The sequence below is a fragment of the Coffea arabica genome, chromosome 2c (assembly GCF_036785885.1).
Source record: "Coffea arabica cultivar ET-39 chromosome 2c, Coffea Arabica ET-39 HiFi, whole genome shotgun sequence".
Classification (NCBI taxonomy): domain Eukaryota; kingdom Viridiplantae; phylum Streptophyta; class Magnoliopsida; order Gentianales; family Rubiaceae; genus Coffea; species Coffea arabica.
Genome location: NC_092312.1, coordinates 12,796,346 through 12,822,578, shown reverse-complemented (window position 1 = coordinate 12,822,578; position 26,233 = coordinate 12,796,346). Strand labels below are relative to the sequence as shown.

The 26,233-nt window shown below is 33.3% G+C and overlaps 2 protein-coding genes and 1 long non-coding RNA gene across 3 annotated transcripts; 1 reads left to right on the top strand and 2 right to left on the bottom strand.

Moving 5' to 3' along the window:
• On the top strand, nt 1–1,998 carry LOC113726095 (ras-related protein RABA1f-like). Its single transcript, XM_027249627.2, has 2 exons — nt 1–461; nt 1,181–1,998. The coding sequence occupies exons 1-2, from the start codon at nt 241–243 to the stop codon at nt 1,611–1,613; spliced, it is 654 nt and encodes a 217-aa protein (XP_027105428.1). The 5' UTR covers nt 1–240; the 3' UTR covers nt 1,614–1,998.
• Nucleotides 1,999–2,065: 67 nt separating this feature from the next.
• LOC113726094 (uncharacterized) lies at nt 2,066–5,653 on the bottom strand. Its single transcript, XR_003457470.2, has 2 exons — nt 5,066–5,653; nt 2,066–2,459 (listed from the first exon to the last, which is right to left on the bottom strand). It is a non-coding gene; the product is annotated as an uncharacterized lncRNA (long non-coding RNA).
• A 1,218-nt stretch (nt 5,654–6,871) lies between these two features.
• On the bottom strand, nt 6,872–8,027 carry LOC113723750 (uncharacterized). The gene is made up of 3 exons (XM_027246727.2): nt 7,636–8,027; nt 7,412–7,549; nt 6,872–7,302 (listed from the first exon to the last, which is right to left on the bottom strand). Exons 1-3 carry the CDS (start codon nt 7,957–7,959, stop codon nt 7,087–7,089), a joined length of 678 nt encoding a protein of 225 aa, XP_027102528.1. The 5' UTR covers nt 7,960–8,027; the 3' UTR covers nt 6,872–7,086.
• Nucleotides 8,028–26,233: the final 18,206 nt, after the last annotated feature.

The window sequence follows — 26,233 nt, the reverse complement described above, 5'->3', positions numbered from 1 at the left end:
CAAAAAAAAAAAAAAAAAAAATCGGTCCAAGTCTCTCTTTCTTTCCTCACCTCTCTTCTCCTTCCCTCCTCAATATGCGGAGGGAAATTCTTTTGTACCGTTGCCATTTTGCCATCAATCGAATCATCAAATCAGCCAACAATATTTTGCCTTGTTTGTTTTCCCAGCTCTCTTTGCTCTCCTTCTCTAACTAACTTCGAGATCAATCATTAAAAAAAGAAAAAAAAAACATAGCAAGAAATGGGGGCATATAGGGCTGATGAAGATTATGATTACCTATTCAAGGTGGTGCTAATAGGGGACTCAGGTGTCGGAAAATCGAACCTCTTGTCTCGTTTCACCCGCAATGAATTTAGTCAAGAATCCAAGTCCACCATTGGCGTTGAGTTTGCCACCCGCAGCATTCAGGTTGATGACAAAATCGTTAAGGCTCAGATTTGGGACACTGCCGGCCAAGAAAGGTACGCAACTCCCCACCCTCAATTTACCTCCTCCGTCTTAGTATATTATTTCTCTTTCCTTTGTGTCCATTATGTACAAATATTGCAAATGAATTTCGTGTAGAATTAACGTGGATGTATGTACATGTGTAAATTAATTTGCAAGCTTCTCTTTGCTGCTGATCATGCACGAAATTATGCATTTATGCTGGCTAAATGTAAGAAACCATAAAATCAACAGAAAAGATAAAATGAGAGATGAGGAAATTGATAGAAATTTCTTCTGAGGATTTGGTTGATGTTGAATGTGCCTATGGCCATACAAAGTGGCATTTTGAAATTGTGCTTCCTCAACCCTTTTCCTCTCATTAAGATATGTGCAACCAGAATTATCGTCTCTAGATTGATTGATTACCGTTCCATAGTAGTATTATGCAATGTTCTTTGCTCTTGCATAAAGTGAGAACGGATTTATAGGCTCCTTTTTTTTTATCGTGAAGCTTTGTGGATTTTCAGATTGTAATTTATAGGCTCCTGAAGTACAAAATATATGATCAACGGACGATTGTAATAACAACAGTCAACTGCATAATTGATACTAAAACACAACAGTTTGCTTACTGTTTTCCATAATGTGTTGAAAATAATGGGGACTAATTTCATCTCTAATCTCTACACTGAAGTACAAGGTTCAAACACTGTCTGAAATGCATTTAACATCATATGTTTCTCTGCTCAAGGTATCGTGCCATCACAAGTGCATACTATCGAGGAGCTGTTGGTGCTCTAATTGTCTATGATGTTACTCGTCATGTGACATTCGAAAATGTGGAGAGATGGCTTAAGGAGCTTCGGGATCATACAGACGTGAACATTGTGATCATGCTCGTTGGAAACAAGGCAGACCTACGTCACCTGCGAGCTGTTCCTACTGGAGATGCAACAGCTTTTGCAGAGAGGGAGAAGACCTTCTTCATGGAAACTTCAGCTCTTGAGGCCCTTAATGTTGAAAATGCCTTCACGGAAGTGCTGACACAAATCTACCATGTTGTTAGCAGAAAGGCTCTTGACATTGGAGATGATCCTGCAGCTTTGCCTAGAGGACAAACTATAAACATTGGAACGAAAGATGATGTATCAGCTGTCAAGAAAGCTGGTTGTTGTTCTGGTTAAAGAGTGAAGAAAATGCTCTCATGTTGTGGAGACTTTTACTGCAGAACTACTGCTATATCCATACGCGAATAGGAGGTTTGTACCATGCCAAAAAATGCTGCAACCATCACCGCTAGTTTTAGTTTTTTTGTTTTTTTCAGCTATACGATACCATGTTAGCCAGGAGAGAGCTAGTTTCTTTTTACCCGACAGAAAAGGAGAGCGCAATGAGAAGATGTAAGAATCAAGATTCTGACAGAGATTCATAGTTGTTCTAGTTATTTTATTCCTTGTTCCAGCAAGCTACGCGCATCGAATTTTACAGCTGAGTAAGCAGTAAATTAAATTCTTCTGATGTCAATGAATGACTTGAGAAAGAATTGCCATCCCCTAATTAAGAGGAAACTTGGGTATAATGGAGTCCTACTTCTATTTGTGCATTGAGGACAAAAGAGGAGGGATGTACTTGAGAGGGAAGGGAAAAGATTGCACTGTTATATATCCACTTGAAACTTTACACAGATTTCACGAGTAGAAAGATGCCTTTTTCAAATTCTATCCAGATTACATTCTTGCGAGAAACTGAGAGTTGTAGCAGGTACGCTAACTCAAAATACATTATACAAATTCCACAGACGTCAACAAAGACGTTACTAGTCCATTCAAGAACACCCAGATGTTTGAAAACAGAGTACGTTGTTGGTACATGTAACTTCAAGGTCGCATGCCTCATCTTCCTTTTTGTTGCTTTCTCCACATATTTTTTCCTGTAGTTACTTGCTCTATTACTCAAGAAGCAACCTAGTGAAGCTGGGAAACATAAAATCCCCATTTTACATCCACTTTCAAGACGTTGCTACGGATTATCTGAGAAAAACAAAGTAACGAAGCTGTTAACTTTTGGCATCAACTACGTATAAAATAACGTCAAATAAAAGCAAGTATAGGATTTATCTATAGTTCAAAATTAAGTACTGTAAGAGGAATAGACGAACTTCTCTCAATAAACCAAACAAGTTCTCCGCCACCTATTATACCTATTGCATTGGTCATTTCCTCATTTAGGATCTCAAAGAAATTATACCGAGTGATCACATACACGGTAAGGTAATATTTCCAGATATTATAAGGGAAAAACAACAAAGAAGAGGTAAAGTAGTATGTACTTGTCAAATAAGACAGTTAGCTGTACAACTAAGCCATCCGACAGTTTATTGTTCTCCCACTCATGTAACCTGTGGCCATAAATGCAGCCATTTACTAGTTTCACAGCCCAAACTAGTTAATGCTAATATTCATATCAAACATTGAAACATTTCTGATATGAAATCCGAAGGCTGTATGGCGTACATTTTCCAATGTAGTTAATATCAAGAACTTATTTTATAAATGGCTGTAGAGCTGGGAGGAAGAGAGAGAGACTAAAACTGGCAGGGCACCGATACAAAGGCAAAATACTTGTGTCATACAAGTATATTGGATGAATTTACAGATGAGCATGTGTTCTGTGCTTCTCACTTACAGGGCACCTGCTGCCTACAGTTATGCCCTTGGTTAATACCAACTCTAGATTAGTCAGTAGTCATGAAAAGCTGAGAGAGAGAGAGAGAGAGAGAGAGAGAGATTTACTTTAGTGTGCCAGAAAGTAACATATTGAGGCTATTGCTCCAGAGCTGAGAGATGTTTGTTTGGAATTTGAGAGTTAATCAGTATCTGAAACAAATATGAGGAAGCACTGTAAATATGTTTCTATTTCCCATGCTTACTTTTTCACCCACAGATTTTCTTGAAGCAGAAGTAGAATTTTTTCTGTCTTTCATTTTTTTCATTAAGAAAAAATGCAATTTTCAACATGCCATTTCAAATCTGCTTGTTTCTTCACCATCTAGTTTACCAGGACTGCTCCACTATGCTATACAAGCTTGATTACCTAGCACGAACTGATTACCCATGTTCTGTACAGCAACTGAAAGGAAAGACAATGGACAAACCACCAAATGATTTAGAAAAATGGTGATACAGATCGAATTTTGAAAGAATCCCCTCGCGTTGTTTCTTCAATAACGCAATACAGATTGCATATGATGTCAGATAGGAATAAGCAAAATTTCACATTTTTTAAAAATTGAACTTCCAGCACCTCCTACGTAGGACTACTGAACTCACCCTTTTGTACAAGTAGAAAATGAGGTAGTATGACCTGTTACTGGTGAAATAACATGGATGCATTAAATTACGCTTTTAGCTTGATCATTTCCATTTCTATTCTGGAAATGTCTTAAGCATTGCAGACTAAAAACTACACAGTTTACACCAAATATGTACCACCACTTACAAGATTTCTTGAGCCATAGAATAATTGCAATCAAGGACTTCACAAAAATTATCAGTCACAAAACCATCATATTTGCACAACGAGGATGCTATCATGAGAATAGAACTTCATTCTCACTAATCCATCCCACTTACTCATACACGTAATAGAACATGCCAAATCTATTCTCTCCATAATCCTATAGCCCATCTCAACTTTTACACACTTTATCATCCATTGTTGATTAGCAATTTAAACCTCCTACTCTGAGATATTAAGGATTGTACCATTGTGTGAATCTGCAAGTACATAGCCAACTCAGCCAGACTTCTTCTTGTTCTTAAGAATGTTCTAGTTTCCATTAAAATGAAGACCAATAGAGAGACCATTACATACCAAAATAGGTTTTAAAAAGTCCAAATTTACATAATTAACCATCACATTTGTTATTTCAGTGAGCTCAAGAACAACTAACAAATAGTTTCCAAACTAAAACTACTAAAAATAATTTAACTACATCAGCAGGCTATAGGCTTACCTCAATTAGTATAACTCTAGACATACCTACATTAGCACTGCTATCAATGGGCATAGGCACTCAAAAGGAGAAGCGCAAAGTCCTAATACTGGACTAAATCTCGAATTCAATCACCTCCTAACCTAGTTTCACCTCCATAACAGTGCCGCTTTCAGACAAACAGAGACAGAGAAGGAATCATAACGCGAAAATTTGCAAAAAATTCTGCAACTATCCCAGAAATTGATAACCATCAATCAGCCTTAAAACCTCAATTACTATGCCGAAGAGTTCAAGTATCTACAGTAAGCCTAACACAAATTCACCTTTGATCAACCTTGTCACAAGAACAAATCGTGCAACATAACATGAGAATATAAAAATTCTGTGATAAAAACCCAGAATTCAGGAACAATTAAACTGCTTAATCACCTCAATTAACAGCAATCAAGTTCAAGAACTCGCAAATAACCATGAATCAAATTTACCACTGGATTACCTCACTTTATCATAAAAAAGGTACAAGTTGAGCAAGATAACACGAAAAAAAAATACAATTGCTGCAATGAACCCATAATAATCAAACGGGTAAAATAATTCAATCGCCAATTAGAAAAAAAATTCAAGAACTTAAAGACTAACCTCGAACCAAAATCACCATTCAATTAACCTTGCTTAGCCTGCTCAGAGCTATTCTTATCATCTTTCTTTTCCACATTTTCGCTCTTGAAAGAAGGCAAAGGATTAGAACCCTTAATTATCCAACCAAGAGCAAAGAAAGACAGACCCGCAAGTATAGCAGTGCCCCAAGCTTGAGAATACCATCTACTGTACTGCCTAGTAGCATACCTCCACTGCTCCCTGAGAGTGGCCGGGTCCGGGTTAGTCGTCTCAGGTGGGTTCGGGTACTTTGGCCCGGAAGAGAACCCGCTATCAGAGGATCCAACTGGGAATTTCTCTGAAGAAGGATGAGGAAGGTTTTTGTTGGGTTTTCCGTCTCGCGTCTCGTGGTGGTCCGTCATGGTGGAAACTTTGAAGGGCTAAAGCTGAAAACAATGGGGAATTTTGAGAAAATCTATTTCTGTCGAATGCAGCGGTATTTATAATTTACTTGCTCGTTGCTTACTCGCGTATTTCACCACCGCCTCCTTTTGTGCTTTGCTTGCTGTTGACTGCAGGACTGGTGGCGTGGCAATACCATGACAGAATATAACGACAACTTTGCTGCCACAAAATGTAGTCAAAGTAGAGAAAATATGAGTTTGTCATTTGCTAACATCTTTTAGTTTCAGAAATCTGGATAGGATATAATTCGGAATAAATTTTGAAGTAAGTTTTGTCACGTGACGATCATGCATACGAGATTAAAAAAAGTAATTGAGAAGATAAAATAAATAATTTTAAAGACGTGTTCACGATACACGTATATTATATAAATTTTGATTGATGACATATCTAAATGCATCCAATATGTTACTTTACAATTTTAGTTCCATCATCAAAATTTTTGCTACAGATGGTTCTTTTCTGTCCGTTTTTTCTTTCGTGTCTTTTCAAGTAAACAACGAATATAAATTATTAAAACTTCTTATTGTTGCACCAACGTTAGAAATATCTGAAGTTAGAAATGGACAAAATCCCACTGAGGTGAATTGGAAGAAATGGTCATTAGGAATAATAACCATAATACCAGATGTGTTTTATTGATTGAGATTTCCTTAATATTACCATACGGCCATGATTTTTTTTTTTTAAAGAAAAAATTTTTAATACGAACGAGAGGTTTCGAATTCCATACCTCCCCGCCCTACCATATGCTATTATTGTTGTCACCCATTTTAACATTAATTTCATTATTGCTCTGGCAAATTTCTCTAGCTCGATTAAACTAATCGAAGAGTTGTTCTTCAGGAGCAGTAAAATAAAAGGGAGAACAACCAGTATTCATTGGCAAGTTCCTCTAGCGTGATTAAACGAAGAGATGGTACATTGAGCCATCACTTTGGTGAAACGAAGAGCTGTTCGTTGGCTATTCCAGTGTACATACTTAAGTTGGCTCATATAAATTGAGAACTACGGCGCATTCTCTTCTTCTTTGAAAAAGATTGTACTTTCAAATCCTTTTTATTTACAAAATTTTTTGGGCTAATCTCCTGTACAGTGTTTTAAACATCCTCTAGATTTCAACATAATTACGTAAAAGAAACAAGAATTCGCGATGCCAAAATCTCATGGAATTCAACCTAAAATGTCGAATGTTAGTAGAAAAATTCCACTCTATGCGATTTATTTGATATATATAAAGTAAAAGATGGTCCATCTCCAAACTTTTAGAAATTCTTATGTCACAGGGCCAGTACCAAAGCACCATCATCAGCCTGTCTCGTGTGGTCTTGCTTATTGAAGCCTCAGCCTTGTAACTTTTAAACAATTATAAATATAGATCAGTTTCCGTTCTCAAGCTTCACAATTAGACACTTGATGGATATCACGCTGAACTTGGAAGGACCATCATAATTTATCATCTGATGACTGAAGAACCAGAAACTAAAAGACAGTACAGATCATGCTAGTTTTTTTTAACCCAATTTCCAAATTTTCATTCCTACATTAATAACTCGTTAAAATTCAAAACCAATACCAGAAAACCCAATGAGATTGAATCAAGTTGCAGCAGCCGCTTTCAGCCTGCAGAATTTCACAACTGCTGCGGAGGATTCTGAACCAGACCCAACTATGCCCCACCATACTAAAGCTTGGAAGGTTTTGAAAGCATCAGCAACAGAATCTTTGGCTTGGAAAGTTATGTAATAGTTGCAGCCAGGACCAGCAAGTTGTCTGTTTGCCTTCTCAACCTTTTCCAACTTGTACTTTGTGCCCTGGAAGGAATTAAATTAAGGTTCCTAGATTCGCTTGACCCAGAGGCAGATGCAGAACTATTGAACGAAATGGACAAAAAAAAAAAAAAAAATTTGAAGAGATACATACTTCCTTCTGGTTGAAATCAAGAAGCGCAGCATTCGAGAAATCAATTAGTTCTTCGAGTTCTAATGGATACTTCTCAATATCAATGGGATGATATCGAGCCATCAAGCACATACCCGGATAATGGTAAATATCGAAACCCTGTGAACAAAAGCACCATCATCCAAATAAAATTAATCCGATTATCACAAATGCAAAGGAATGGAACACATATATGATATACCTACCTCGCTCTCACTAATCTCTTTGAGATACTTGATCCATACATCTTCATCGATCTCTTCAACCCCTTCAGGGCAGTAATCAGGCTTCAATATCTCAAATTTCTTGTCAGAAATCGTGAACTCTTCCATGGAATAATCGGAACCATCATCTTCTTCTGATACATGCACCTCCTCCTCATCATCCTCGTCCTCGTCCAAATCCTCGGTCTCATCACTCTCATCGTCAAGCTTCTGCTTCTTTTCTAGACGCCACTGGGAACAATTTTCCGCATCTTCTTCTGCATCACCATCTATTTGATTTTTGGAAAGTTGCTCATCTTCAGCCATGGTGATCACTCCCGCTCCTTTGCTCCACAATTGAATTCTTTCGCCCTTTCAACTCTAGTCCGCCACGCAGGAAGATGTCCCAAGATGTTACTTTAGGGTAAAAAAATATATATATATATAAAAAAAAAAAAAAAATCCACTGCGTTGAACAAAGCTGGTCAACTTCTTGTCGTGATATTATTTAGAAATTGCTTTTTTTTGGTCATCTATTTAATTTGAAATAACAGTTTTGCTGATAATTCTTAGAATATTTTGCGAAATTTTCTTGTACAAATGAATTAAACAAATTCGTTGAGTGAAAATTCATTTTTAAACAGTTTACCAATATATCAATTACTTTGCATATACCAAACTAAGATACTTTATGTAGTTAAAAAAATGGATATATAATTTAAATAAATAGATAAAAATTGTTAAAAAAAAGAGAGAGAGTTCACTGTTAATTAAGGAAAGACCATGAGGTTTCAATGGAATTTTATTAGGAAATTTCTTATGATTGTAAGATTTGTTTATAAGTCACAAGGTTTATAAATAGAGATTCTTATTATTGTATCAGTTGAGAAAAGTGAAATTTGATAACTTTCATAGTTTAGTATGTAATTAATATATTATTCTTGATATTTATTGTTCTTTCTCTCAGGCATAATTATATGTGTGTAAATTGTCTCTTCATATCAGTTGGTTTTATCAAATATATGTCCTATAGTATTTTGTTATAATTTTTTGGTTCTATAATTATTCCCCTCCCCCAATCACCAAAACGGTTGTTTTTAATTCATCTGGCCTTAGGTGAGAGCTGCCTAAGGGTGCTTATAAAGAGCTGTAGTTGATTTTGCAATTAAAAAGTTAACCTATTTGACTTTTGCATTCGGCTATCTATATCTATATGTATTGCAGAAGAGATTTTTAGCAGAGACTTTCTCAATGACTTCCAAACTTTTCATTCTTTTTTTTAGATTTTTGTATTTATTTTAATACATAAAAAGTAGTGGGTTATAACCAACCCTATCGCCAATCAAATTTAAAATTTAAAACTTTCCCATAATCAACTTCATAAACCGTTTGTAGTTTGTTATTTATGTTTTAAATCCTTTTTACTCCTTCATTAAAGACAAATGCTCATTCATATACTATTTTAATATAATTTTAATTCGGAAGCATACAACATGATCAAGAAACAGCAAAACCAATTAGGACCAGATTTTGACCAAAAAACAATTAGGTCTAGATGCCACTGGCACATTGCCGTAACTTGCGATGCCAATTAGGACTATTTAGCCTTTTTTTTTTTTTTTGCAAAGAGTTAGGACACTGTAAAGCTTATTTAGACAAACTTTGCATCATCGGTGATTTGAGTATCAAGTTATTGAATATACTACAAATTCTATAATATCAGTCTGCTATAAAATTTAATATTTTACTAGCATGTGGTATTTGCGTACGAAATTTCAGAGATAAATCAAATACTTTTACTTATACTCTATACAATTTGAATAGTTTTTTAACGAATATAACCATACTATGCAGGACCATTACTTTGTACAATTAGAGCTAGCAAATTGTATATCAATTACAATTTAGATTTTGCTCCATACCTGCGCAGTTGATGAGTTCCATCAGTAACACTACATCAAACTTTTAATGTTGTACCATACTCTTATCAACATGTATTTCAAAAAATTGTAGGTTTGAAAATGATACATGTACTTGAAAGTTAGTTACGTTGTTGAGTTCAAACAACTTTACAACATCACAAGCATTGCTGATAGCAAAATTAAAGAGAATATGGATATCCGAATATACAATCATGCATACGGTAAACTTACTCTATTTAATTTAATTACTGCACAAATTTTTTAAATTTATAATTATAATCTATACTTTCTTTCATTCTTATTAGATTAAATATTTTCGAATACTTGCTTACATTCAGAACATTAACAGAGAAAACATGTTCTATGAGCTATGCAAAAATTGTGGACAACTATGTGAAGGTCATTTTTCAAAAATAGTATGTATGCATTGTAATGATGCAGTCGACACTGTTGTTAGGTCATTAATTTCATGTACCTTTAATTTCAACAAATTTTTCTGTATTGTATATAATATTTTATTTGTCAAACAGGTATAATGTTAACGTACAAATCAAATATTCCAGTAGTAACATGCATCTTAATCTACAGAACAGACATGCACGATTCGTATTTGGTTATGACGTTTCTTATCTCAGAAAATTACAAAAGAAGGTAGAATTTTTTGATATATGTTTATTTTTTATAATGCTATTTATAAACTATGTAAAAAAAATACACTAATTTTAAATTTTGCACGTACTTAATTTTCAGGACAATGGCGATAGGTTGTTCAACCAACGAATCAATTCATGCAAAGATCGTGCATTTTCATTTGTAGTACACATTCCACAAAATTCAACAGAATTAATTAAATCACCAATTTTGACTTTCGTACTAAAATTTGATTTGTGTGAAGAGTATTCACACCTTCATGTAGGGGTGTGCAAAATCGAAAAATTTTGATTTACCGACCGAATTCAAATTGAATTCGGAATTTTCGAAATCGATAAATCGGAATCGAATTCGGGTTTTCCGAATTCATATATTTCGAATTTGGTTCGAATTCGGTAATGGAGTTTTTCAAATTTATTTTTAATATATAACTATATTTTTTATACATGTAATATAAAATTTATACAATATAATATTATATAAAATTTATATAATATAACATTATATTATAAATTTTATATTATATAATAATATATAAATTTTTCCTAATTCGATGAAATCGGAATTTACCGAATTCCGAATTGAATTCGGAACGAATTCGAATTCAGAATTGGTGAATTCGAAATCGAATTAGGTCGAATTATCAAATACCAAAATTTTGAAAAATTTCGAATTCAAGCTTCCGAATTACCGATTTCGAATTCGATGCACACCCCTACCTTCATGCAAGAATATCAAATCGAATGCATAATATTTGTAAGTATATTTCATTTTAACAACATTTAATTACATTCATTTTTATTCATATATAATTCATTTTCTAATATTAATTTTTATTATTTTCAGGATTTATCTTCTGGAAAAAGGTAATTTTTGAATATTGTGTTGGTACAGATATTATGCACATTTTATCATATTACAAACTATTATAATTTTTAATGCACATTCTATCATATTTCAAATAATTGTTAGACAGCTATTATATTTTAATTTTGTTGGTACAATTTTTTAACCTTTTCTAATTCACCCATTTATTTTTATTTTTTTCAATAATGTCAGATTCCTGCGTAGCACGGGTATTCACACAAGTTCTTAGCGTATTTAGGAGTAAAAAACCAAAAAACCCTGCATACAAAGCAGTCATAGCTTTTCATTGCACAAAACCAAGAAAAATGCAAATGGAAAACTCAAGTATAATGACCTTCCAAGTTCCACCATAAATAGCAAATAATAATAAACGAAAAAATAGGAAATGGAATCTTTCACTTTTTAAATAGTGTTACAAGACCATTGAAATTTAGTTGTAATATACCCCAGATACCTATAAATTTCTACCATAAGAATACCACATCCAAAAAAAAAAATACTTTATATCTTAGAAAGAATACCTTATCCTGTTTCTTTACTTACCATAAGAAATTGTTAACTGGGTACAAGTGCATGGGCTTGATTCACCAGTTGATTTACCCTTCCACGTCTCAATTCTGCTACTATTGCATAAGAGATTATATCCGTTAATCAAATACAATAAAGTTTTCTAGTTTATAAAAAATATTTTTTTTCATTTTCGTTACTAATTTACCTGGCGACACTTCTCATCCTCAACCCCAACACCATTGTTTTCCTTCGCATTTGTTTTAATCGCCACCTTAGTTTTACCTTATCAACCACTAAAGTTGCCCCTTTCGATGTTGTCCCAGAATCTCTTTTGTTCCTCATTCGACCCATCCCCATCTTTTTTCTCATCTTTATCTTTTGAAACACCCACACCCATAGTTGATCTCGAACCTTTCTCTAGACAACTCCAAGTGATCCCGGTTGGATATGAGATCCTAAACACAAGTTTTTTCCTTATCTTCCCAATGTCATTCTGCCCCCAGTGGGTGCTCCATGAACTTTTAAATTCCAACATTTCTATTATATCCTATATATGCAAATCTGTTAACAAAACAATGTCATCCTGTCTCCAACGGTGCCCCATGAATTTTTAAATTCAAATATTTCTACACCATCATCTGTATGCGAATCTATCAACAAGACAGCAAGTGTGCCTCTAGGGCCCTTAACTCAAATCTCTTCCTCTACTGTTGGTCCAGCATAGATTCTATACAAAAGAAAAAAATTAGTTTGATCTTACAAGGTATAGGTATTTAATACACGAGATTTGAACCTTCTTCCAATCTATTAAACATTCTATATGTGCACTACTCCATCAATAGGAAACTTTGAGATTGCTTCCCTAATTTCTTCATCAATCTTTGGAACAACATAATCTTGGACCAAAAAACAGCTGAGTCTATACATTTATAATGAATTAATAATGTATTATGATCAGTCAATAGACTCCTAGACAATATAAAAAGTTATTCAAAACAAGTTTTTAGTGGCAACCTATGCTTTCACCACGAGATGGGTTAGATCTCTTATCTTGACTATTGATCTAGTAATCTTAATCCAAACATATTCCTAGATCTCCCTCATATAGAAATACTCAGTTGATAGTATATTTAGTATCTTTTTCATTATCTTCTACTACCAACTTTTTGCACAGTTAACAACTTGTTGGATGGATGGTGGTAAATGTTCTTCATTTGTGATGATATTGCCTCTGGAGCAACTTATGCCCAGCATATGTTCTAGAACATTATAAAACAGAAAAATGCACATTAATATCCTCTCCAAATATAAAATAATAATATTAATAAATAAATAAATAACATAATCATGAATATTACCCAATCACTATAAGTAGTACAACTCATGGAACGTTTAACAATGAAGTGATAGCCTGTTAAGAACAAAGTAGAAATGGTAATTTTTTCAGGATTTATCTTCAGAAAAAAGGTAATTTTCGAATATTGTGTTGGTACAGATATTATGCACATTTTATCATATTTCAAACTATTATAATTTTTAATGCACATTCTATCATATTTCAAATAATTGTTAGACAGATATTATATTTTAATGGTGTTGGTACAATTTTTTAACCTTTTTTAATTCACCCTTTTATTTTTATTTGTTTCAATAATGTCAGTATCGTGCGTAGCACGGGTATTCAAACTAGTTCTTAGCGTATTTTGGAGTAAAAAATCATAAAACCCTGCATACGAAGTAGTCATAACTTTTCATTGCACAAAACGAAGAAAAATGCAAATGGAAAACTCAAGTATAATGACCTTCCAAGTTCCACCATAAATAGCAAATAATAATAAACCAACAAATAGGAAATGGAATATTTCACTTTTTAAATAGTGCTACAAGACCGTTGAAATTTAGTTGTAATATACCTCAGATGCCTATAAATTTATACCATAAGAATACCACATCCAAAAAAAAAAACTTTATATCTTAGAAAGAATACCATATCCGGTTTCTTTACATACCATAAGAAATTGTTAACTGGGCACAAGTGCATGGGCTTGATTCACCAGTTGATTTACCCTTCCACGTCTCAATTTCGCTACTATTGCATAAGAGAATATATTTGTTAATCAAATACAACAAAGTTTTCTAGTTTATAAAAAATATTTTTTTTCATTTTCTTTACTAATTTACCTGGAGACACTTTCTCATCCTCAACCCAACACCATTGTTTTCCTTCGCATTTGTTTTAATCGCCACCTTAGTCTTACCTTATCAACCACTAAAGTTGCCCTTTTCGATGCTGTCCCAGAATCTCTTTTGTTCCTCATTCGACCCATCCCCATCTCTTTTCTCATCTTTATCTTTTGAAACACCCACACCCATAGTTGATCTCGAACCTTTCTCTAGAAAAGTCCAAGTGATCCCGGTTGGATATGAGATCCTAAACACAAGCTTTTTCCTTATCTTCCCAATGTCATCCTGCCCCCAGTGGGTGCTCCATGAACTTTTAAATTCAAACATTTCTATTATATCCTATATATGCAAATCTGTTAACAAAATAATGTCATCCTGTCCCTAGCGGTGCCCCATGAATTTTTAAATTCAAATATTTCTATTCCATCCTCTGCATGCGAATCTATCAACAAGACTGCATGTGTGCCTCTAGGGCCCTTAACTCTAATCTCTTCCTCTACTGTTGGTCCAGCACAGATTCTATACAAAAGAAAAAAATTAGTTTGATCTTACAAGGTATAAGTATTTAATACACTAGATTTGAACCTTCTTCCAATCTATTAAACATTCTATATGTGCATTACTCCATCAATAGGAAACTTTGAGATTGCTTCCCTAATTTCTTCATCAATCTTTGGAACAACATAATCTTGGACCACAAAACAGCCGAGTCTATATATTTATAATGAATTAATAATGTATTATGATCAGTCAATAGATTCCTAGACAATATAAAAAGTTATTCAAAACAAGTTTTTAGTGGCAACCTATGCTTTCACCACGAGATGGGTTAGATTTCTTATCTTGACTATTGATCTAGTAATCTGAATCCAAACAAATTCCTAGATCTCCCTCATATAGAAATACTCAATTGATAGTATATTTAGTATCTTTTTCATTATCTTCTACTACCAACTTTTTGCACAGTTAACAACTTGTAGGATGGATGGTGGTAAATGTTCTTCATTTGTGATGATATTGCCTCTGGAGCAACATATGCCCAGCATATGTTCTGGAACAATATAAAACAGAAAAATACACATGTATATCGTCTCCAAATATAAAATAATAATAATAATAATAAATAAATAACATAATCATGAATATTACCCAATCACTATAAGTAGTACAACTCATGGAACCTTTAACCATGAAGTGATAACCTGTTAAGATGAAAGTGGAAATGGTAATTTTTTCAGGATTTATCTACAGAAAAAAGGTAATTTTTGAATATTGTGTTGGTACAGATATTATGCACATTTTATCATATTTCAAACTATTATAATTTTTAATGCACATTCTATCATATTTCAAATAATTGTTAGACAGCTATTATATTTTAATCGTGTTGGTACAATTTTTTAACCTTTTTTAATTCACCCTTTTATTTTTATTTTTTTCAATAATGTCAGTATCGTGCGTAGCACGGGTATTCACACTAGTTCTTAGCATATTTTGGAGTAAAAACTAAAAAACCCTGCATACGAAGTAGTCATAACTTTTTACTGCACAAAACCTAGAAAAATGCAAATGGAAAACTCAAGTATAATGACCTTCCAAGTTCCACCATAAATAGCAAATAATAATAAACCAACAAATAGGAAATGGAATATTTCACTTTTTAAATAGTGCTACAAGACCGTTGAAATTTAGTTGTAATATACCCCGGATGCCTATAAATTTCTACCATAAGAATACCACATCCAAAAAAAAAAACTTAATATCTTAGAAAGAATACCATATCCTGTTTCTTTACCTACCATAAGAAATTGTTAACTGGGCACAAGTGCATGGGCTTGATTCACCAGTTGATTTACCCTTCCACGTCTCAATTTCGCTACTATTGCATAAGAGAATATATTTGTTAATCAAATACAACAAAGTTTTCTAATTTATAAAAAATATTTTTTTTTCATTTTCGTTACTAATTTACCTGGCGACACTTCTCATCCTCAACCCAACACCATTGTTTTCCTTCGCATTTGTTTTAATCGCCACCTTAGTTTTACCTTATCAACCACTAAAGTTGCCCCTTTCGATGCTGTCCCAGAATCTCTTTTGTTCCTCATTCGACCCAACCCCATCTCTTTTCTCATCTTTATCTTTTGAAACACCCACACCCATAGCTGATCTCGAACCTTTCTCTAGACAAGTCCAAGTGATCTCGGTTGGATATGAGATCCTAAACACAAGTTTTTTCCTTATCTTCCCAATGTCATCCTGCCCTCAGTGGGTGCTCCATGAACTTTTAAATTCAAATATTTCTATTATATCCTATATATGCAAATCTGTTAACAAAATAATGTCATCCTGTCCCCAGCGGTGCCCCATGAATTTTTAAATTCAAACATTTCTATTCCATCCTCCGCATGCGAATCTATCAACAAGACTGCATGTGTGCCTTTAGGGCCCTTAACTCTAATCTTTTCCTCTACTGTTGGTCCAGCACAGATTCTATACAAAAGAAAAAAATTAGTTTGATCTTACAAGGTACAGGTATTTAATACACTAGATTTGAACTTTCTTCCAATCTATTAAACATTCTATATGTGCATTACCCCATCAATAGGAAACTTTGAGATTGCTTCCCTAATTTCTTCATCAATCTTTGGAATAACATAATCTTGGACCAAAAAACAGCTGAGTCTATACATTTATAATGAATTAATAATGTATTTTGATCAGTCAATAGACTCCTAGACAATATAAAAAGTTATTCAAAACAAGTTTTTAGTGGCAACCTATGCTTTCACCACGAGATGGGTTAGATCTCTTATCTTGACTATTGAACTAGTAATCCTGATCCAAACAAATTCCTAGATCTCCCTCATATAGAAATACTCAATTGATAGTATATTTAGTATCTTTTTCATTATCTTCTACTACCAACTTTTTGCACAGTTAACAACTTGTTGGTTGGATGGTGGTAAATGTTCTTCATTTGTGATGATATTGCCTCTGGAGCAACATATGCCCAGCATATGTCCTGGAACAGTATAAAACAGAAAAATGCACATTAATATCCTCTCCAAATATAAAATAATAATAATAATAAATAAATAAATAACATAATCATGAATATTACCCAATCACAATAAGTAGTATAACTCATGGAACCTTTAACCATGAAGTGATAACCTGTTAAGAAGAAAGTGGAAATGGTAATTTTTTCAGGATTTATCTTCAGAAAAAATGTAATTTTTTAATATTGTGTTGGTACAGATATTATGCACATTTTATCATATTTCAAACTATTATAATTTTTAATGCACATTCTATCATATTTCAAATAATTGTTGGACAGATATTATATTTTAATCGTGTTGGTACAATTTTTTAACCTTTTTTAATTCACCCTTTTATTTTTATTTTTTTCAATAATATCAGTATCGTGCGTAGCACGGGTATTCACACTAATTCTTAGCGTATTTTGGAGTAAAAAACCATAAAACCCTGCATACAAAGTAGTCATAACTTTTCACTGCACAAAACCAAGAAAAATGCAAATGGAAAACTCAAGTATAATGACCTTCCAAGTTCCACCATAAATAGCAAATAATAATAAACCAACAAATAGGAAATGGAATATTTCACTTTTTAAATAGTGCTACAAGGCCGTTGAAATTTAGTTGTAATATACCCCGGATGCCTATAAATTTCTACCATAAGAATACCACATCCAAAAAAAAAAAACTTAATATCTTAGAAAGAATACCATATCATGTTTCTTTACTTACCATAAGAAATTGTTAACTGGGCACAAGTGCATGGGCTTGATTCACCAGTTGATTTACCCTTCCACGTCTCAATTTCGCTACTATTGCATAAGAGAATATATTTGTTAATCAAATACAACAAAGTTTTCTAGTTTATAAAAAATATTTTTTTTTCATTTTCGTTACTAATTTACCTGGCGACACTTCTCATCCTCAACCTAACACCATTGTTTTCCTTCGCAATTGTTTTAATCGCCACCTTAGTTTTATCTTATCAACCACTAAAGTTGCCCCTTTCGATGCTGTCCCAGAATCTTTTTTGTTCTTCATTCGACCCATCCCCATCTCTTTTCTCATCTTTATCTTTTGAAACACCCACACCCATAGTTGATCTCGAAGCTTTCTCTAGACAAGTCCAAGTGATCCCGGTTGGATATGAGATCCTAAACACAAGCTTTTTCCTTATCTTCCCAATGTCATCCTGGCCCCAGTGGGTGCTCCATGAACTTTTAAATTCAAATATTTCTATTATATCCTATATATGCAAATCTGTTAACAAAATAATGTCATCCTGTCCCCAGCGGTGCCCCATGAATTTTTAAATTCAAACATTTCTATTCCATCCTCTGCATGCGAATCTATCAACAAGACTGCATGTGTGCCTCTAGGGCCCTTAACTCTAATCTTTTCCTCTACTGTTGGTCCAGCACAGATTCTATACAAAAGAAAAAAATTAGTTTGATCTTACAAGGTATAGGTATTTAATACACTAGATTTGAACTTTCTTCCTATCTATTAAACATTCTATATGTGCATTACCCCATCAATAGGAAACTTTGAGATATCTTCCCTAATTTCTTCATCAATCTTTAGAATAACATAATCTTGGACCTCAAAACAGCTGAGTCTATACATTTATAATGAATTAATAATGTATTATGATCAGTCAATAGATTCCTAGACAATATAAAAAGTTATTCAAAACAAGTTTTTAGTGGCAACCTATGCTTTCACCACGAGATGGGTTAGATCTCTTATCTTGACTATTGATCTAGTAATCTTAATCCAAACAAATTCCTAGATCTCCCTCATATAGAAATACTCAATTGATAGTATATTTAGTATCTTTTTCATTATCTTCTACTACCAACTTTTTGCACAGTTAACAACTTGTTGGATGGATGGTGGTAAATGTTCTTCATTTGTGATGATATTGCCTCTGGAGCAACATATGCCCAGCATATGTCCTGGAACAGTATAAAACAGAAAAATGCACATTAATATCCTCTCCAAATATAAAATAATAATAATAATAAATAAATAAATAACATAATCATGAATATTACCCAATCACAAAAAGTAGTATAACTCATGGAACCTTTAACCATGAAGTGATAACCTGTTAAGAAGAAAGTGGAAATGGTAATTTTTTCAGGATTTATCTTCAGAAAAAATGTAATTTTTTAATATTGTGTTGGTACAGATATTATGCACATTTTATCATATTTCAAACTATTATAATTTTTAATGCACATTCTATCATATTTCAAATAATTGTTGGACAGATATTATATTTTAATCGTGTTGGTACAATTTTTTAACCTTTTTTAATTCACCCTTTTATTTTTATTTTTTCAATAATATCAGTATCGTGCGTAGCACGGGTATCCACACTAATTCTTAGCGTATTTTGGAGTAAAAAACCATAAAACCCTGCATACAAAGTAGTCATAACTTTTCACTGCACAAAACCAAGAAAAATGCAAATGGAAAACTCAAGTATAATGACCTTCCAAGTTCCACCATAAATAGCAAATAATAATAAACCAACAAATAGGAAATGGAATATTTCACTTTTTAAATAGTGCTACAAGGCCGTTGAAATTTAGTTGTAATATACCCCGGATGCCTATAAATTTCTACCATAAGAATACCACATCCAAAAAAAAAAAACTTAATATCTTAGAAAGAATACCATATCATGTTTCTTTACTTACCATAAGAAATTGTTAACTGGGCACAAGTGCATGGGTTTGATTCACCAGTTGATTTACCCTTCCACGTCTCAATTTCGCTACTATTGCATAAGAGAATATATTTGTTAATCAAATACAACAAAGTTTCCTAGTTTATAAAAAATATTTTTTTTATTTTCGGTATTAATTTACCTGGCGACACTTCTCATCCTCAACCCAACACCATTGTTTTCGTTCGCATTTGTTTTAATCGCCACCTTAGTCTTACCTTATCAACCACTAAAGTTGCCCCTTTCGATGCTGTCTCAGAATCTCTTTTGTTCCTCATTCGACCCATTCTCATCTCTTTTCTCATCTTTATCTTTTGAAACACCCACACCCATAGTTGATCTCGAACCTTTCTCTAGACAAGTCCAAGTGATCCCGGTTGGATATGAGATCCTAACAACAAGTTTTTTCCTTATCTTCCCAATGTCATCCTGCCCCAGTGGGTGCTCCATGAACTTTTGAATTCAAACATTTCTATTATATCCTATATATGCAAATCTGTTAACAAAATAATGTCATCCTGTCCCCAGCGGTGCTCCATGAATTTTTAAATTCAAACATTTCTATTCCATCCTCTGCATGCGAATCTATCAACAAGACTGCATGTGTGCCTCTAGGGCCCTTAACTCTAATCTCTTCCTCTACTGTTGGTCCAGCATAGATTCTATACAAAAGAAAAAAATTAGTTTGATCTTACAAGGTGTATATTTATGAATTCTTATACGTATTTAATACACTAGATTTGAACCTTCTTCCAATCTATTAAACATTCTATATGTGCACTACTCCATCAATAGGAAACTTTGAGATTGCTTCTCTAATTTTTTCATCAATCTTTGGAACAACATAATCTTGGACCAAAAAACAGCTGAGTCTATACATTTATAATGAATTAATAATGTATTTTGATCAGTCAATAGACTCCTAGACAATATAAAAAGTTATTCAAAACAAGTTTTTAGTGGCAACCTATGCTTTCACCACGAGATGGGTTAGATCTCTTATCTTGACTATTGAACTAGTAATCCTGATCCAAACAAATTCCTAGATCTCCCTCATATAGAAATACTCAATTGATAGTATATTTAGTATATTTTTCATTATCTTCTACTACCAACTTTTTGCACAGTTAACAACTTGTTGGATGGATGGTGGTAAATGTTCTTCATTTGTGATGATATTGCCTCTGGAGCAACATATGCCCGGCATATGTTCTGGAACATTATAAAACAGAAAAATGCACATTAATATCCTCTCCAAATATAAAATAATAATAATAACAAATAAAAAAATAACATGATCATGAATATTACCCAATCACTATAAGTAGTACAACTCATGGAACGTTTAACCATGAAGTGATAGCCTGTTAAGAACAAAGTAGAAATGGTAATTTTTTCAGGATTTATCTTCAGAAAAAATGTAATTTTCGAATATTGTGTTGGTACAGATATTATGCACATTTTATCATATTTCAAACTATTATAATTTTTAATGCACATTCTATCATATTTCAAATAATTGTTGGACGGATATTATATTTTAATCGTGTTGGTACAATTTTTTAACCTTTTTTAATTCACCCTTTTATTTTTATTTTTTTCAATAATGTCAGTATCGTGCGTAGCACGGGTATTCACACTAGTTCTTAGCGTATTTTGGAGTAAAAAACCATAAAACCCTGCATACAAAATAGTCATAACTTTTCACTGCACAAAACCAAAAAAAATGCAAATGGAAAACTCAAGTATAATGACCTTCCAAGTTCCACCATAAATAGCAAATAATAATAAACCAACAAATAAGAAATGGAATATTTCACTTTTTAAATAGTGCTACAAGACCGTTGAAATTTAGTGGTAATATACCCCAGATGCCTATAAATTTCTACCGTAAGAATACCACATCCAAAAAAAAAAAAATTTAATATCTTAGAAAGAATACCATATCCTGTTTCTTTACTTACCATAAGAAATTGTTAACTGGGCACAAGTGCATGGGCATGATTCACCAGTTGATTTACCCTTCCACATCTCAATTTCGCTACTATTGCATAAGAGAATATATTTGTTAATAAAATACAACAAAGTTTTCTAGTTTATAAAAAATATTTTTTTTATTTTCGGTATTAATTTACCTGGCGACACTTCTCATCCTCAACCCAACACCATTGTTTTCCTTCGCATTTGTTTTAATCGCCACCTTAGTCTTACCTTATCAACCACTAAAGTTGCCCCTTTCGATGCTGTCTCAGAATCTCTTTTGTTCCTCATTCGACCCATTCTCATCTCTTTTCTCATCTTTATCTTTTGAAACACCCACACCCATAGTTGATCTCGAACCTTTCTCTAGACAAGTCCAAGTGATCCCGGTTGGATATGAGATCCTAACAACAAGTTTTTTCCTTATCTTCCCAATGTCATCCTGCCCCAGTGGGTGCTCCATGAACTTTTAAATTCAAACATTTCTATTATATCCTATATATGCAAATCTGTTAACAAAATAATGTCATCCTGTCCCCAGCGGTGCTCCCTGAATTTTTAAATTCAAACATTTCTATTCCATCCTCTGCATGCGAATCTATCAACAAGACTGCATGTGTGCCTCTAGGGCCCTTAACTCTAATCTCTTCCTCTACTGTTGGTCCAGCATAGATTCTATACAAAAGAAAAAAATTAGTTTGATCTTACAAGGTGTATATTTATGAATTCTTATACGTATTTAATACACTAGATTTGAACCTTCTTCCAATCTATTAAACATTCTATATGTGCACTACTCCATCAATAGGAAACTTTGAGATTGCTTCCCTAATTTTTTCATCAATCTTTAGAACAACATAATCTTGGACCAAAAAACAGCTGAGTCTATACATTTATAATGAATTAATAATGTATTATGATCAGTCAATAGACTCCTAGACAATATAAAAAGTTATTCAAAACAAGTTTTTAGTTGCAACCTATGCTTTCACCACGAGATGGGTTAGATCTCTTATCTTGACTATTGAACTAGTAATCCTGATCCAAACAAATTCCTAGATCTCCCTCATATAGAAATACTCAATTGATAGTATATTTAGTATATTTTTCATTATCTTCTACTACCAACTTTTTGCACAGTTAACAACTTGTTGGATGGATGGTGGTAAATGTTCTTCATTTGTGATGATATTGCCTCTGGAGCAACATATGCCCAGCATATGTTCTGGAACATTATAAAACAGAAAAATGCACATTAATATCCTCTCCAAATATAAAATAATAATAATAATAAATAAATAAATAACATGATCATGAATATTACCCAATCACTATAAGTAGTACAACTCATGGAACGTTTAACCATGAAGTGATAGCCTGTTAAGAACAAAGTAGAAATGGTAATTTTTTCAGGATTTATCTTCAGAAAAAAGGTAATTTTCGAATATTGTGTTGGTACGGATATTATGCACATTTTATCATATTTCAAACTATTATAATTTTTAATGCACATTCTATCATATTTCAAATAATTGTTGGACAGATATTATATTTTAATCGTGTTGGTACAATTTTTTAACCTTTTTTAATTCACCCTTTTATTTTTATTTTTTTCAATAATGTCAGTATCGTGCGTAGCACGGGTATTCACACTAGTTCTTAGCGTATTTTGGAGTAAAAAACCATAAAACCCTGCATACAAAGTAGTCATAACTTTTCACTGCACAAAACCAAGAAAAATGCAAATGGAAAACTCAAGTATAATGACCTTCCAAGTTCCACCATAAATAGCAAATAATAATAAACCAACAAATAAGAAATGGAATATTTCACTTCTTAAATAGTGCTACAAGACCGTTGAAATTTAGTGGTAATATACCCCAGATGCCTATAAATTTCTACCGTAAGAATACCACATCCAAAAAAAAAAAAAATTTAATATCTTAGAAAGAATACCATATCCTGTTTCTTTACTTACCATAAGAAATTGTTAACTGGGCACAAGTGCATGGGCATGATTCACCAGTTGATTTACCCTTCCACATCTCAATTTCGCTACTATTGCATAAGAGAATATATTTGTTAATCAAATACAACAAAGTTTTCTAGTTTATAAAAAATATTTTTTTTATTTTCGGTATTAATTTACCTGGCGACACTTCTCATCCTCAACCCAACACCATTGTTTTCCTTCGCATTTGTTTTAATCGCCACCTTAGTCTTACCTTATCAACCACTAAAGTTGCCCTTTCGATGCTGTCTCAGAATCTCTTTTGTTCCTCATTCGACCCATTCTCATCTCTTTTCTCATCTTTATCTTTTGAAACACCCACACCCATAGTTGATCTCGAACCTTTCTCTAGACAAGTCCAAGTGATCCCGGTTGGATATGAGATCCTAACAACAAGTTTTTCCTTATCTTCCCAATATCATCCTGCCCCAGTGGGTGCTCCATGAACTTTTGAATTCAAACATTTCTATTATATCCTATATATGCAAATCTGTTAACAAAATAATGTCATCCTGTCCCCAGCGGTGCTCCATGAATTTTTAAATTCAAACATTTCTATTCCATCCTCTGCATGCGAATCTATCAACAAGACTGCATGTGTGCCTCTAGGGCCCTTAACTCTAATCTCTTCCTCTACTGTTGGTCCAGCATAGATTCTATACAAAAGAAAAAAATTAGTTTGATCTTACAAGGTGTATATTTATGAATTCTTATACGTATTTAATACACTAGATTTGAACCTTCTTCCAATCTATTAAACATTCTATATGTGCACTACTCCATCAATAGGAAACTTTGAGATTGCTTCCCTAATTTTTTCATCAATCTTTGGAACAACATAATCTTGGACCAAAAAACAGCTGAGTCTATACATTTATAATGAATTAATAATGTATTATGATCAGTCAATAGACTCCTAGACAATATAAAAAGTTATTCAAAACAAGTTTTTAGTTGCAACCTATGCTTTCACCACGAGATGGGTTAGATCTCTTATCTTGACTATTGAACTAGTAAGAATATTGTGTTGGTACGGATATTATGCACATTTTATCATATTTCAAACTATTATAATTTTTAATGCACATTCTATCATATTTCAAATAATTGTTGGACAGATATTATATTTTAATCGTGTTGGTACAATTTTTTAACCTTTTTTAATTCACCCTTTTATTTTTATTTTTTTCAATAATGTCAGTATCGTGCGTAGCACGGGTATTCACACTAGTTCTTAGCGTATTTTGGAGTAAAAAACCATAAAACCCTGCATACAAAGTAGTCATAACTTTTCACTGCACAAAACCAAGAAAAATGCAAATGGAAAACTCAAGTATAATGACCTTCCAAGTTCCACCATAAATAGCAAATAATAATAAACCAACAAATAGGAAATGGAATATTTCACTTTTTAAATAGTGCTACAAGACCGTTGAAATTTAGTTGTAATATACCCCAGATGCCTATAAATTTCCACCATAAGAATACCACATCCAAAAAAAAAAAAAAACTTTATGATACGGATACGGGTGTGCAATAAATAACTTCAGCCTTGGGTCAAGGATCCTTTGATCAACATTGGTGGTCCGATGACAAGATCAAGATCCAAGAAGGTGAAGGAAGCTTTACGAGCCTTGATCATTCACCATACAAGCAAGGAGTAAGCTAAGTTTGAATAATTGATGGACCATGAAGTTACCTTGCTCACTTGTACGTTTGAAGTAAAGGAATGATCTCCTACTTGGTAGATTAGTTAGTAGTTGTTTTAAGACTGTCTAGTTTAGTAGTTGTTAGGCGTTGAGTATTTTATTACTTATTGGGCCTTATCGGAAAGCCTTAAAGAGCTGGCTCTTTAAGCTCTTTATGCGGACCGAATTTCTTCCAGGTTTATGTGGGCCGGATTTTACCCTAGTTTTAGCCTATAAAAAGGCACCTCTTGTATCAGATAGGACAGAATATTTTACAACCAGAAATCGTGAGGAATTTTCCTTTGAAACACCCACACCCATAGTTGATCTCGAACCTTTCTCTAGACAAGTCCAAGTGATTCCGGTTGGATATGAGATCCTAAACACAAGCTTTTTCCTTATCTTCCCAATGTCATCCTGCCCCCAGTGGGTGCTCCATAAACTTTTAAATTCAAACATTTCTATTATATCCTATATATGCAAATCTGTTAACAAAATAATGTCATTCTGTCCCCAGCGGTGCCCCATGAATTTTTAAATTCAAACATTTCTATTCCATCCTCTACATGCGAATCTATCAACAAGACTGCATGTGTGCCTCTAGGGCCCTTAACTCTAATCTCTTCCTCTACTGTTGGTCCAGCATAGATTCTATACAAAAGAAAAAAATTAGTTTGATCTTACAAGGTATATGTAAGGCCCAAAAACAACCAATGCAAAGATCATAAACGAAACAATAAGTAAATAAAAAGGAAAGGATTGCAAACCAATTAACTACCCAACTCCTCTTGAGCTTGTAGATTAATTGAAACAAGCTACTTCAAGTTGATGAATTACAATCACTCTTGTGTACAAAGGAAAGTTCACCTCCTCCTTGCCCCAAGCAGCACTCGGTCAAGCCAGGACGTTTTACTATCCCTCAGGACAACCCTCACAGAGCTACACTCATGAAAGATTCACTCACAAATGAAAAGCTTACAATGAACCTCACACCACTAAGACTACAA

Excerpts from the sequence above, each read along its gene's own strand:
- LOC113726095 (XM_027249627.2), top strand. The coding sequence starts at position 241 with ATGGGGGCATATAGGGCTGATGAAGATTATGATTACCTATTCAAGGTG. Across the intron at positions 462-1,180 it reads GACACTGCCGGCCAAGAAAG|GTATCGTGCCATCACAAGTG; the intron begins GTACGCAACTCC and ends TCTCTGCTCAAG.
- LOC113723750 (XM_027246727.2), bottom strand. The coding sequence starts at position 7,959 with ATGGCTGAAGATGAGCAACTTTCCAAAAATCAAATAGATGGTGATGCA. Across the intron at positions 7,550-7,635 it reads AAGAGATTAGTGAGAGCGAG|GGTTTCGATATTTACCATTA; the intron begins GTAGGTATATCA and ends TTTTGTTCACAG. Across the intron at positions 7,303-7,411 it reads TTGATTTCAACCAGAAGGAA|GGCACAAAGTACAAGTTGGA; the intron begins GTATGTATCTCT and ends AATTCCTTCCAG.